Source organism: Rhinoraja longicauda, chromosome 8, assembly GCF_053455715.1.
Source record: "Rhinoraja longicauda isolate Sanriku21f chromosome 8, sRhiLon1.1, whole genome shotgun sequence".
Classification (NCBI taxonomy): Eukaryota; Metazoa; Chordata; class Chondrichthyes; order Rajiformes; family Arhynchobatidae; genus Rhinoraja; species Rhinoraja longicauda.
This window is the reverse complement of record NC_135960.1, coordinates 45,136,269-45,150,845: the sequence shown is the minus strand read 5'-3', so window position 1 is coordinate 45,150,845 and position 14,577 is coordinate 45,136,269. Positions and strand designations below refer to the sequence as shown.

General features: G+C 42.1%; 1 protein-coding gene across 1 annotated transcript in view; it reads right to left on the bottom strand.

Moving 5' to 3' along the window:
* fap (fibroblast activation protein, alpha) overlaps positions 1-14,577 on the bottom strand; it is a 70,334-nt gene that overhangs the window by 34,914 nt on the left and 20,843 nt on the right. The window contains exons 6-14 of the mRNA XM_078404498.1: positions 13,706-13,758; positions 13,542-13,614; positions 13,104-13,224; positions 6,251-6,405; positions 4,782-4,876; positions 1,660-1,789; positions 1,498-1,542; positions 412-516; positions 250-320 (exon numbers count right to left, since the gene is read on the bottom strand). Coding sequence (XP_078260624.1) covers positions 250-320; positions 412-516; positions 1,498-1,542; positions 1,660-1,789; positions 4,782-4,876; positions 6,251-6,405; positions 13,104-13,224; positions 13,542-13,614; positions 13,706-13,758 — 848 coding nt within the window. The remainder of the gene's footprint in view (positions 1-249; positions 321-411; positions 517-1,497; positions 1,543-1,659; positions 1,790-4,781; positions 4,877-6,250; positions 6,406-13,103; positions 13,225-13,541; positions 13,615-13,705; positions 13,759-14,577) is intronic.

Here is a 14,577-nt window from a genome sequence, read left to right as displayed (position 1 = left end):
CATTCTCCCTGTGACCGTGTGGGTTTTCTTGGAGTGCTCCAGTTTCCTTCCACACTCCAAACACAAGCAGGTTTGTAGGTTAATTGGCTTCGGTAAAAATTGTAAATTGTCCCTAGTGTGTAGGATAGTGCTAGTGTACAGGGCGGGACGATTGCTGATCAGCGCGGACTCAGTGGGCCGAAGGACTTGTTTCCGTATTGTTTCTCTAAACTAAGCTAAATATTCTTGTTTTATTTCCCATGTACTTACAGTGTGGAGTCTTTCAGAATCAATATGTTGATCACTTCCCATTTTCCTTTGGTCACTGCTGTTGCTTTTAGCTTAAACAGAAAAAGTATTACAGCTCGTTAATTTGCATCAGTTTAGAAAAGGTTTAAAAAGACTGAAATAAAATGCTTTTTGTTTACATACCGGATTTCCTTCCACCTTGTGAATATGTTTATATCCATTACCATCACTCAACACTTTGAAGAAACTCGAACCGTCACGTGTAAAGAATGGATCTGAAGGGCGGAACTGCAAACAATAAAACAAAAATCTGAAATATTGGTATACTACGAGGTATATTCAAGAGTAAAACAATGAAAAACACATGGACTGCTCTGAAAGTAAGTATATTTGAAGTCAGAGTCATACAGCACGGAGACAGGCCCTTACCCATGTCCACCAAGATGTCCCATCTACTCTAATCCCACCTGCCCATGTTAAACCCATAGGTGATACATTTACACTGTCATAGAGAGATACAGCATGGAAACAGTCCACACCAACCATCGATCACCCATTCACACTAGTTCCACGTTATCTCAATTTCTCATCCACTCCCGACACTCTAGGGGCAATTTACAGATGGTCGATTAACCTACAAAACCCGCACGTCTTTGGGATGTGAGAAGAAACCGGAGGAAAATCCACACGGTTACAGGGAAAACGTGCAAACTCCACACAGACAGTACCCAAGGTCAGGATTGAACCCGGGTCTCCAACGTTGTGAGGAAGCTGCTCTACCAGCTCCAGAGTGCTTTAGCTGAATATTTTATAAAGAACATTGTAAACCAAATGAAACTTTAAGACAGTCTAGTAGGTTTGTGGCTATCATTATTAAAACTAGATTGTTACCAACTGAATTTAAATCTTCCAGCCCCGTATGGCGGGATTTAAACTTGGATCTTCAGATCGTAAATACTGGCCTCTAGATTACTAGAGGACTATAAGGATTTAGGGTTGCTAAGTGGCGTAGCAGTAGAGTCACTGCCTGACACTGTCAGAGACTTGGGTTTGATCCTGATCTCGGGTGCTGTCTGTATGGAGTTTCTACGTTCTCCCTGTGACCACGTAGGTTTCCTCCGCGGGGAGTCAGTGGGCCAAAGAGCCTGTTTCCGCGCAGTATCTCTAAACTAAACTAAAGACAATTAAATACTCTTGAGAAAAGAATGCAGGCATGGAAAGTTCAATACACTAATTTGCAGAGAAGTAATTTAACTAAGACCATCATACCGCACCAATCCATCCCGTTGTACTTTTCTCAGCAAACTGTTGCTCCTAAAGAATAAATATTCCGATTAAAAAATATTTAGACTACCTGCGCATAGAAAGATGTTAGACACATTTTAACTAGTAATTATGACATCTGAGGGAAAATGATTTAAAGGTCGTCACCTTCAGACATGTCCAAATATTATTTTCCTTTACATCGCAGATTGTTAAAACAGAATAATCTTGTCTTCTTTCTAACCACTGCACAGCGATCCGATTTTCTGTGACCCAGGTTATTACACTGAGATAATAACTAAAAATACAAATAAAAACACTGAAAATACTCCGATTTGCACATTGAAAAATAGTTATTTAGAATGTAGAAGTCCACTTTATGTTTTAATACATTTTAGATGATACATACTGGTAACTTTGAAAGATCATCGACTTTGCTGTGACATCTGAAAATTTACACTGGTTGACTTTTTTTAAAAAGTGAAAACAAGTGTGGAAACAGGCCCTTCGGCCCACCGAGTCCGTGCCAACCATCGACCATCCTTTCACACTAGTTCGATCCTACACACTAGGGACAATTTACAGAGGCCAACTAACTTACAAACCTGCTTATCTTTAAAATGTGGCAGGAAACCAGAGCACCCGGAGAAAACCCACACGGTCAGAGGGAGAACATGAAAACTCCGTACAGACAGCACCCAAGGTCAGGATCAAACCAGGGTCTCTGGCACTGTAAGGCAGCAACTCTACCACTGCGCCACCCAATGAATGACATTACCTGATAAACCAAATTTAATGATACAGCATAAAGATAGCCATTCTTTCATACAAAGTACATTTACAAGACATTGAGAGCAACGCTTATTTACATAGCACAGTCATTTAGAAAAAAATGTCTCAAAGAGTTGAAGGCTGACTAAAAATTTGGTGAAGGAGCTGGATAGAGGAAAGAGGTGGAGTGGGTAAAGAGGTAGGGAGGGATTATCAGAGGTAGGAACCTGGTACATTGGAAGTAGGGCTATCAAAAGTGGAAATAAGGGAGGAAGATATACACCAGATGAAGCATAGTGGCACAGTTGCTGCCTTACAGCACAAGAGACCCCGGATCAAAGCTGACCATGGGTGCTGTCTGCATGGAGTTTGTACGTTCTCCTTGTGACCGCGTGGATTTTCTCCGCATGCTCTGGTTTCCTCCCACACTCCAAAGACGTACAGGTTTGAAGGTTAATTGGCTTCGGTAAAAATTGTCCCTGGGGATAGTGCTAGTGTGGGGGAAATTGTCCCTGGGGATAGTGCTAGTATACAGGGATCACTAGTCAGAGCAGACTCAGTGGGCCGAATGACGTGTTTCTGTGCCGTATCTGTAGAGTCTAAAGTCGAGATGCTGAGAGCTCCAGGCGATGGGAAGGATGAAAGGATAGACATAACTAAGAGCAAGGGGCCAAGGTCAAGAAGGGATTAAACAAGAAAATAAAAACATTGCATCTGAAGTGTTGGGTGTATTTCCACTTTTGATAGCCCTACTTCCAATACACCAGGTTGCAAGGTGCTGTGGTTCACTGGTAATATGGTACAGTATAGATTATGGACATCAATATTTTGGATAGATTTTCTCAAATTCTCCATGTCTCTCAGTATTCCTATTCAATAACCTAACTTTTTTTTCCTTTCAATTTGCCCTACCTCTGTTGGTCTTCATCACTAAAGCCCCTCTGCTCTGTTATCATCCAAGTATCTAAAGGTATCCCCTGTTATCAGGCTTCTGAACGGTTCTTCCATAAGCGAGGGTACTGTCCGATACACCTCTACTCCATTGCAGACATTGGACTTTGTCATGGAACTGATGTGCTACAATACTGAGAACTATATTCTGCACTCTGTATCTTCCCATTTGCTCTACCCAATGTACCCGTGTTTATCTATGTATGTATGGTATATCTGATCTGTTACACTGCAACCTAAAGCTGTGTTGCATCTCTTTTGTGTCTCTTCATTAAATACTAATAGAAAATTCAAGGTAGCCCCCTTGGCATGACCTTTCACAGCACATCCTGCTTTTCCTGAATTAGCTACTTGCCATTTCCATGAGATCTTCAATTATTCCATGACTTTCTGGATTAGTGTGAATTTTAGTTCAAACTATGGCTTTGGGAAATCTTCACAATTTAATTTGTTAGGGTGACTATATGCATCTTTAGTGCAGTTTAGTTTAGAAATACAGCATGGAAATAGGCCCTTCAGCCCATCGATTTCACACCAACCATCGATCACTCGTACACCAGTTCTACACGTCTACACTTTCGCATCCTACACACTAGGGACTATTTACAGAAGCTAATTAACCCAAAAACCCGCACGTCTTTGGAGTGTGGGAGGAAACCGGAGCACTCGGAGGAAAGCCATATGGTCATGGGGAGAATGTACTAACTCCGTACAGACAGCACACATAGTCAGGATCGAACCCAAGTCCCTGGCGCTGTGGTAGCAACTCTACCACTGTGGCATCCGCTCTTTGATTTGTTGTTGCAAGATGGTGTTACCTGCTAGTCCGACGATGTTAGGGGATATCTGAGCTACAAAGAGGAAACATGCTAAGGATCCCAACCCAAAGCTTTGTCCGTCCTTCATAAGTTAGGCCATTCCGTCCATCAAGTCAACCCCGGTATTCAATCATGGCTGATCTATCTTTCGCTCTCAACCCCATTCTCCTGCCTTCTCCCCACAACTCCTGCCACCCTTACTAATCAAGAATCTGTCAACCTCCACCGTAAAAATATCCATTGACGGCCTCCACAGCTTTCTGTGGCAATGAATTCCACAGATTCACAACCCACTAACTAAAGAAATTCCTCCTCATCTCCTTTCTAAAGGTACATCCTTTTATTCTGAGGCGATGGCTTCTGGTGCTAGACTCTCCCACTAGTGGAAACAGCCCCTCCACATCCACTCTATCTAGGCCTTTCACTTTTTGGTAAGTTTCAATGAGGCCCCCCTCATCCTTCTAAACACCAGCAAGGTAAGGCCCAGTGCCTTCAAACGCTCAGTCATTCCTGGGATCATTCTCGTAAATGGAATCCTTTTCCCTCCTCAGATGCTGCCTGACCAGTTGAATTTCTCCAGCACATTGTGTATTGCAAAGGAAAGTAATGAGGTTGAACTGCTGAGCTCCCTGTTGTCAAATACCAAGCTGGTATTTACTATTCAAGCATTTTAAAGAGTTTGACACAGGGGAAATAACTGGAGAAAATACACTCCAAGACAACAGAGAAAGCAAAATAAAAATGGTGTACCTTGGTTTAACTTCTTCTGGGGCTGGAAGTTCAACGGACATTAAGGTCTCGGTATCTACAACAAATAACCTTGCAGTAGGACTGTTAGATCCAGCCTAATTTTAAGAAAAAAAATTGTTTCCATGGTAATAAATATAGCCCTAAATTGTGTCAGTGAGAATCAGGAATACGGTCTCTTATCAATAGTAACTGCTCAAGAAAGATAAATGTAAATTGCTATACTTTTAAATATTTTTTATTTCACACATTATTGATTGATTAGTGACTATTGTTTGACTATTGATCAGCAAGGTTGTCAGGGGTTATGGGGAGAAGGCAAGAGAATGGGGTTGAGAGGGAAAGATAGATCAGCCATGATTAAATGGCGGAGTAGACTTGATGGGCCGAATAGCCTAATTCTGCTCCTATAACTTATGATCTTAATGAACACATTACACAGAGCGTATATATGAAGGAACTGTAGGTGCTGGTTTACACTGAAGATAGATACAAAATGCTGGAGTAACTCAGCAGGTTAGGCAGCATCCCTGGAAAAAAGGAATAGGTAATGTTTCAGGTTGAGACCCTTCTTCAGACTGCACAGATTACAGAGAGTGATGAATACCTGGAACACACTGCCAGGGGCGATGGTGGAGGCAGATATGATAGCGATGTTTGAGAAGCTGTTTAGATGGATAGCAAGTTTTAGAGGGATCTGAACCAAATGCAGGCAAATGGGACCAGCTTAGATGAGGCATCTTGGTTGGCATGAACGAGTTAGGCTGAAGGGCCCGTTTCCCTGCTGTATGACTCAATGACATGCAGGGAATGGAGGTATATGGAGCACATGAGATTAGTTCAACTTGGCAACATGCTGATTAGTGTTGGCAACATGTTGATTGGCAGATGAGATTAGTTCAACTTGGCAACATGTTGGGCATGAACATTGTGGGCTGAAGGGCATCTTCCTGCACAGTATACTGTTCTATGATTTATATTTTATACTTTAGAGATTCAGCATGGAAAGATTTAATAGGAATCCACGGGGTAACGTTTTCACACAAAGGTGGTGGACATATGGAACAAGCTGCCAAAGGAGGTAGTTCAGGCAGGGAATTTTGAAGAAACAAGTAGACAGGTGCATGGATAGAACAGGTTTAGAGGGATATATAGGCCAAAGGATCAGGTAGGACTAGTGTAGATGGGGCAGATTGGTTGGTGTGGGCAACTTGAGCCGAAGGGCCTGTTTTCATGCTGAATGACTCGATGACTCAGTGACTCTAATTTAGGAAGATTCTGGGAGTTTTGCAGACCTACAAGCACTCTGCAGTTTGAAAAGTCACAGCCAAAATAACACACAACATAGGAGCAGAATTAGGTCATTTGGCTCATCGAGTCCGCTCTATAATGATGTCTTGAGTTGTAGAGAACAGACCGTTACCTTTTTAAAATACATGTCTTTATGGAAAATATTGAAAGGACTTTTGTACCTTGGGATATGGAATCGACACTGTTTCTGGGTACTGTCCATTGCCGTAAAATGAATACTCTATAGCCTCTGTCTCGGTATCGTTGTATTGGCCATAGGCAAGGAACTTTCCATTTGGTGACCACCAAAGAGCACTGTATGTGGAAAGCATTTCCTCTGTGACAGGAGAAGAGGTATTGTTTCAATGATTATTATTCTTATTTTCATTTTTGCAATAAACAGATGCTGGTTTGCACAAAAAAAAAGACACAAAGTGCTGGGGTAACTCAGCGGGTCAGGCAGCATCTCAGAGGATGCATTTCAGATCAGGACCCTTCTTCAGACTGCATCATTTAGTAAATAACACAATCTCTGGCCACTCAAGGAACTGCAGATGCTGGAATCTGGAACAAAATACAAAGCGCTGGAGGAACAGGGGCAGCACAGTGGTGCAGCTGGTAGATCTGCGGTTTCACAGCACCAGAGATCCAGGTTCAATCCTGTCTTGGGGCGGTATCTGTATGGAGTTTACACGTTCTCCCCGTGACTATAATCCTCACCTGCCGAGTTAACTCTTTTTCTAACGTTTATAATCTTTTTTAACGTCCAGTGCAAAGACATTACCAGCATTATTTAACGGACTGTTAAAGTACTAAACAATAATATACAATTAAGACATTAAAAAATTATTGTCAGAGGTATTGCTGAATATATAACAGTTTACTTCATAAAATGTCACTGTAAAACCATTCACACTTTGGAAAACAGGACTTTGATTTACAAATCCCTTTCACTCTTGGCTAATAATTTGTCACTCCTTGCACAGAGGAATATTCTGTTCCAAAACAGACATAATTAGTCATAGAGTCATACACCATATAACCTTATCCTTCAGCCGAACTCGTCCATGCCGACCAAGATGCCCCCTCTACACTAGTCCCACCTGCTCATGTTTGGTCCATGTCCCTCTCAACCTTTCCTATCCATGTACAGTGCATTGAGAAAGTATTCAGACCCCTTCACCTTTTCCACATTTTGTTACATTATAGCCTTATTTTAAAATGGATTAAATTCATTTTTTAGCATCAATCTACACACAATGCCCCAGAATGAAGAAGCGAAAACAGGTGTTTAGAAATTTTTGCAAAGCAATTAATAAGAAATAACACATTTACATAAGTATTCAGACCCTTTGCTATGACACTCAAAATTGACCTTAGGTTCATCCTGTTTCCATTGATTATCCTTGAGATGTTTCTACAACTTGATTGGAGTCCACCGGTGGTAAATTAAAATGATTGGACATGATTTGGAAAGGCACACACGTGTCTATATAAGGTCCCACAGTTGACAGTGCATGTCAGAGCAAAAAACCAAGCCATGAAGATGAAGGAATTGTCTGTAGACCTGTGAGACAGGATTGTGTCGAGACACAGATCTGGGGAAGGGTATAAAACAATTTTTGCAGCATTGCAGGTCCTGAAGAGCCCAGTGGCCTCCGTCATTCTAAATGGAAGAACTTTGGAAGCACCAGGACTCTTCATAGAGCTGGCCGCCTGGCCAAACTGAGTATCGGGGGAGAAGGGCCTTGGTCAGGGGGGTATCCAAGAACCTGATGGTCACTCTGACAGAGCTCCAGAGTTCCTCTGTGGAGATGGGAGAACCTTCCAGAAAGACAACTATATCTGCAGCACTCCACCAATCAGGCCTTTATGGCAGAGTGGCCAGACGGAAGCTACTCCTCAGTAAAAGGCACATGACAGCCCACTTGGAGTTTGCCAAAAGGCACCAAAGGACTCTCAGACTATGAGAAACAAGATTCTCTGGTCTGATGAAGCCAAGATTGAACTCTGGCCTGAATGCCAAGCGGCACCGCTCATCACCTGGCCAATACCATACCTATGGTGGAGCATGGTGGTGGCAGCATCATGCTGTGGGGATGTTTTTCAGCGGCAGGAACTGGGAGACTAGTCAGGATCGAGGGAAAGATGAATGGAGCAAAGTACAGAGAGATCCTTGATGAAAATCTGCTCCAGAGCGTTCTGGACCTCAGACTGGGGCAGAGGGTCACCTTCCAACAGGACAATGACCCTAAGCACACAGCCAAGGCAATGCAGGAGTGGCTTCGTGACAAGTCTGTGAATGTCCTTGAGTGGCCCAGCCAGAGCCCGGACTTGAACTCGATTAAACTTCTCTGGAGGGACCTGAAAATAACTGCGCATCGATGCTCCCCATCCAACCTGACAGAGCATGAGAGGATCTGCAGAGAAGTATGGGAGAAATTACCCAAACACAGGTGTGCCAAGCTTGTAGCATCATACCCAAGAAGACTTGAGGCTGTAATCGCTGCCAAAGGTGCCTCAACAAAACACAAAGGGTCTAAATACTTATGTAAATGTGATATTTCAGTTATTTCTTTTCAATTACTTTGCAAACATGTCTAAACACCTGTTTTTGCTTTTTTATTATGGGGTATTGTGTGTAGGTTGATGACAAAAAAAAATCAATTTTAAAATAAGGCAGTAACAACAAAATGTGGAAAAAGTGAAGGGGTCTGAATACTTTCTGAATGCACCTGTTCAAGTGTCTTTTAAATGTTGTTATGGTACCTGCCTCAAATGTCCCCCTGACAGCTTGTCCCATATACCCACCTATCTCTAAGTGAAAAAGTTGAATCTCAGGTTCCTATTAAATCTTTCCCTTCTCAACTTGCACCCATGCCCTCTGGTTCTTGATTCTCCAACTCTGGGTGAAAGACTGTGCATTTACCCTATCTATCCCCCTCATGATCTTATACACAAGATCATAAAAGAATGTCTAGATCCCTCTGCAATAATACCTCTGCTAAACACTATTGCTCAACTTGAGAGAAGCCTGTGAGATAGTCTTTGACTTTAAATGTTCCTAGGATTTTATAAAACGTTAACATTAATTAGATTAAGGGGAGACCACATTTGGAGAAGGTTCTTGGCACTGACAGGAAATGTTCTTGTAATAACAGGATGCGGTCGAGATGACCTTTTATAAAACATGATTTTATCTCATGCAGTAGGAATTGAGAAATAAATTATGATGTAAAACAGATTCAAATCGTCTGCAGTAATCTTGTCTCTGATCACTGCTTACTAACTCCCATGGAATGTGCAAACACAATGTGTCATCTCATGTAGACCAGGTAGACAAGGCGGCTTTTAGCACGCTGGCCTTCATCAGTCAGGGAACCGAGTATAGAGGTAGGGACCAAGAGACCAAGTGCAGGCTCGGCGATCATTTCGCTGAACACCTCCTCTCAGTCTGACTAAACCTACCTGATCTCCCAGTTGCTAAGCACTTTAACTCCGCCTCCCATACTGACATTTCTGTCCTGGGCCTCCTCCATTGTCAGTGTGAAGCCCAATACAAATTGGAGGAACAGCACCTCATATTTTGCTTGGGTAGCTTACACCCCAGCAGTAGGAATATTGACTTCTCTAACTTCAAGTAACCCTTGCTTTCCTTCTCTCTCCATCCCCTCCCCTTCTTCTTCCCAGTTCTCCAACCAGTCTTACTGTCTCCGGTTACATTTTATCTCTTGTTGTTATCTTCTCCCAACTATTCTACATTTTCTTTGATTCTCATTCCCTTTGTCCTATTTTCACACCTGACACTTCCTTATCTATGCATCTCCCTCTCCCCTGACATCAGTCTGAAGAAGGGTCTCGACCCAAAACATCACCCATTCCTTCTCTCCAGAGATGCTGCCTGTCCCTTTGAGTTACTCCAGCATTTTGTGTCTATCTTCGGTTTAAATCAGCATCTGCAGTTCCTTCCTGCACATAGAAGTAGACGTTATGTTACAGTTATACAATTCATAATAAGTGTGAGGTGTTGCATTTTGGGAAGTCAAACCAGGGCAGGACCTAGACAGTGAATGGCGGGGCCCTGGGGCGTGTTGCAGAGCAGAGGGATCTAGGGGTGCAGGTACATAGTTCCCTGAAAGTGGTGGCACAGGTAGATAGGGTGGTCAAGTAAGTATAGAAGGTCATCTCGACCGCATCCTGTTATTACAAGAACATTTCCTCTCAGTGCCAAGAACCTTCTCCAAATGTGGTCTCCCCTTAATCTAATTAATGTTAACGTTTTATAAAATCCTAAGCAGGCCTTCATTAGTCAGGGTATTGAGTATAGAAGTTGGGATGTTATATTACAGTTGTACAAGATGTTGTGCAAAGCCCCTTGGGCAGCAGTGACCATAATATGGTGGAATTCTGCATTAGGATGGAAAGTGACACGGTTAATCCTGAACTTAAAGAAAAGAGACTTTGAAGGTATGAGACGGGAATTGGCTTGGATAGACTGGCAAATTATACTTAAAGGTTTAACGGTGGAGATGCAATAGCAAAGATTTAAAGACCGCATGGATGAACTCCAAAAATTACTCATCCCTGTCTGGCGAAAAAAATAAAACGGGGAAGACGGCTCAACTGTGGCTAACGAAGGAAATGAAGGATAGTGTTAAATCCAAGGAAAAGGCATATAAATCGGCCAGAGGAAGTAGCAAACTGGAGGACCAGGAGAAATTTAGAACTCAGGAGGACAAAGGGTTAATTAAGAGAGGGAAAAATAAAGAAAAAAATATATAAAAACTGACTCTAAAAGCTTCTTTAGATATGTTAAAAGGAAAAGATTAGTGAAGACAAATGTAGGTCCCTTACGGTTTATAATGGGAAACAAGGAAATGGCAGAACAGTTGAACAAGTAGTTTGGTTCTGCCTTCACTAAGGAAGATACAAACATTCTCCCAGAAATACTAGGGGATCGAGGATCTAGTGGGAGGGAGGAACTGAAGGGAATCCACATTGGTCAGGAAATGGTGTTAGGTAAACTGTTGGGACTGAAGGCAGATAAATCCCTAGTGCCCGATGGTCTGCATCCTAGAAAGACAGTAAAAGCTTCTTTAGGTATGCTAAGAGAAAAAGTTTAGTAAAGACAAATGTGGGTCCCTTGAAGGCAGAAACGGGTGAAATTATTCTGGGTAACAAGGAAATGGCAGAAGAGTTGAACAGGTACTTTGGATCGGTCTTCACTAAGGAAGACACAAACAATCTCCCAGATGTACTAGTGGACAGAGGATCAAGGGAGACAGAGGAACTGAAAGAAATTTGCATTAGGCGAGAAATAGTATTGGGTGGACTGATGGGACTGAAGACTGATAAATCCCCATGGCCTGATGGTCTGCATCTAAGGGTACTCAAGGTGGTTCAAGAAATCATGGACGCTTTGGTGATCATTTTCCAATGTTCAATAGATTCAGGATCAGTTCCTGCGGATTGGAGGGTAGGTAATGTTATCCCACTTTTCAAGAAAGGATCGAGAGAGAAAATGAGGAATTATAGACCAGTTAGCCTGACATCAGTGGTGGGGAAGTTGCTGGAATCAATTATTAAAGAGGTAATAACGGCACATTTGGAAAGCGGTAAAAGGATAAGTCCAAGTCAGCATGGATTTATGAAGGGGAAATCCTGCTTGACTAATCTTCTGGAATGTTTTGAGAATGTGACAAGTAAAATGGATGAAGGAGAGCTAGTGGATGTAGTGTATCTTGACTTTCAGAAAGCCTTTGATAAGGTACCACACGGGAGGTTGGTGAGCAAAATTAGAGTACATGGTATTGGGGGTAGGGTATTGACATGGATAGAGAATTGATTGGCAGACAGGAAGCAAAGAGTAGGAATAAATGGGTCCTTTTCAGAATGGCAGGCAGTGGAGAGTGGAGTGCCGCAAGGCTCAGTGCAGGGGCCGCAACTATTTACAATATATATTAATGATTTGGATGATGGAATTAGAAGTAACACTAGCAAGTGTGCGGATGACACAAAGCTGGGTGTCAGTGTGAACTGCGAAGAGGATGTTAGGAGGTTGCAGGGTGACTTGGACAGGTTGAGTGAGTGGGCATATGCATGGCAGATGCAGTATAATGTAGATAAATGTGAGGTTATCCACGTTTGCAGCAAACACAAGGAGGCAGATTATTATCTCAATGGTGTCAGATTAGGTAATCTCAATTCTCTTGACGACATTAACAGCCATATCGAAGCAATGGCCAGGAAAGCACACCAATCCCTCCACTTCCTTAGAAGGCCTAGGAAGTTCAGCAGGTCCCCAACACCTCTCACCAACTTCCACAGATGCACTGTAGAAAGGATTTTATTGGGTTGCATTACAGCATAGTTTGTGAACAGCTTCCTCCAAAACCGCAATAAAATCGCAGAGTTGTGGATGCAGCCCAGACCATCACGCAAACCAACCTCCCTTCCAATGGCTCCATCTACAGTTCACACTGCCTTGGCAAAGCCACCAGCATAATCAAGGATGTCTCACCCCAGTCATTCCCTCTTATCCCTTCTCCTATCAGGCAAGAGGTACATATATGTGAAAATGCACACCTCCAGATTCAGGGACAGTTTCTTCCCAACTGGCATCTGGCAACTGAACCGTCCTCTCACCAATTAGGTTGCCGTCCTGACCTCCCGTCTACCTCATTGGAGACCCTTCGGATTATCTTTAATTGGACTTTATCTTGCAAGATAAATTATTCCCTTAAACCTGTATTTGTCCACTGCGGACGGCTTGATTATAATTGTGCATAGTCTTTTCACTGACTGGATAACATGCAACAAAAAAGCTTTTCACTGTACCTCGGTATACGTGACACTACACCAAACCAAACTAAAAATGAAGGATCTATGGTGAAGATGACTGGGATGGGATTTGGATATTTTAGCCAGCAGGGTGTCAGTTATCACAGGCATTTCGACGTTCAGCAGAATGTCTGGACCAAAATATATTTCTAATCATTATCTAATTAACTAAAATGATCATGTCTCTTAATTTACCCTCATAAACCCAGTCAGGGATGCCATTGTAAATTGTATCTTTCTTTCCATCGTTTGTTAAGGCTACAGCAGTACTTCCAGGGTTATCTTTGAGATAAATATTGTAATTCCAAACATAGACCTGTAGAGAAGAGGAGATTAGTTTTAAAATATCGTGTGGAAATTCTCTCAAAACATCAGGAAATAAATAAAATATAAAATACCATCATTTCATCAATTAGTTCAAAGATCCAACTAAAGTGGCAAAAATACAAGCTTTGCAGAAACCAACAATTAATAACGTGACTAAATCTTTTTAAATGTTGGATATTATAAAATGACCCATGTTTCATGTTTTAACAGAATAAACTTTGGCTTGCATGCAAAATGATTTATGTTCAGTTAAATATTATTAAAAATGTACTTTGGAAACAAGATTGTTGAATAAATATAACTAACCAACTTATGGCCCACTGGAGCCCATTTTATATTCTGTATTTGGTGATTGAGGAAAGCATTCTTCACAAAGTTACTAAGGAAGAAGAGATTATCTTAATAAAGCATCATTATATTTTCAACATAAAGCACAAATAATAATATTTTGTTCCAAAATTCTCACTCACCTAATTGCCAAATTATAAATGGAATATGAGGCTGTAAATGAATGTCTCCAGTGCTGTGAAGGAGAGAGAGGGTGTCAGTGTACAACCAATTGCATAGGACATTACTTCACAATCAACCATTATGGACTCTAACCTACTGATGCTGGGCCTGATTTGCTCTGCCCTTTCCTCCCCTCCTGTTTATTTTCCACCCCCACCCCCTAACCCCTACTTTCAGTCTGAAGAAGGGTTCCGACCCGAAACGTCACCTATTCCTTTTCTCCAGAGATGCTGCCTGACTCGCTGAGTTACTCCAGCATTTTGTGTCTACCTTCATAGGTCTCAATGAGCGTTTTCACCCCACAGCTTGGCCGAACTCACACTTGCAGGGAGGTTAGCAGACTTTGCCCAATTCATTTTAGGTTCGGTTAGAGATACAGCACAGAAACAGGCCCTTCGGCCGACCGAGTCCACGCCGAACAGCGATCCCCGTTTCACTAGCACACACAACACACTAGGGCAATTTACAATTTTAACCAACGCCAATTAAACCTACAAACCTGCACAGCTTTGGAGTGTGGGAAGAAACCGGAGCACCCGTAGAAAACTCACAAATGTACAAATTCTATACAGACAGCCCTCTTAATCAGGATCGAATCCGGGTCTCTGGCACTGTAAGGTAACAACTCTACCGTCAGTATTAATTCCTAATAGGTGTCTTCTTTTCCAGGCCAATCTACACCCTGCTCCTTCCTCCTTCTCAGACTGATCCTTAATTGTTCTTGTATATCTTGCCTTCCATATCTGTTTAGCTTTAGCGAGGGTCTATTTGGTTTAACTCCCCATGCACTTTGCATTTGAAATAAAATAAATCAACAAAAAAGAAATGGAAA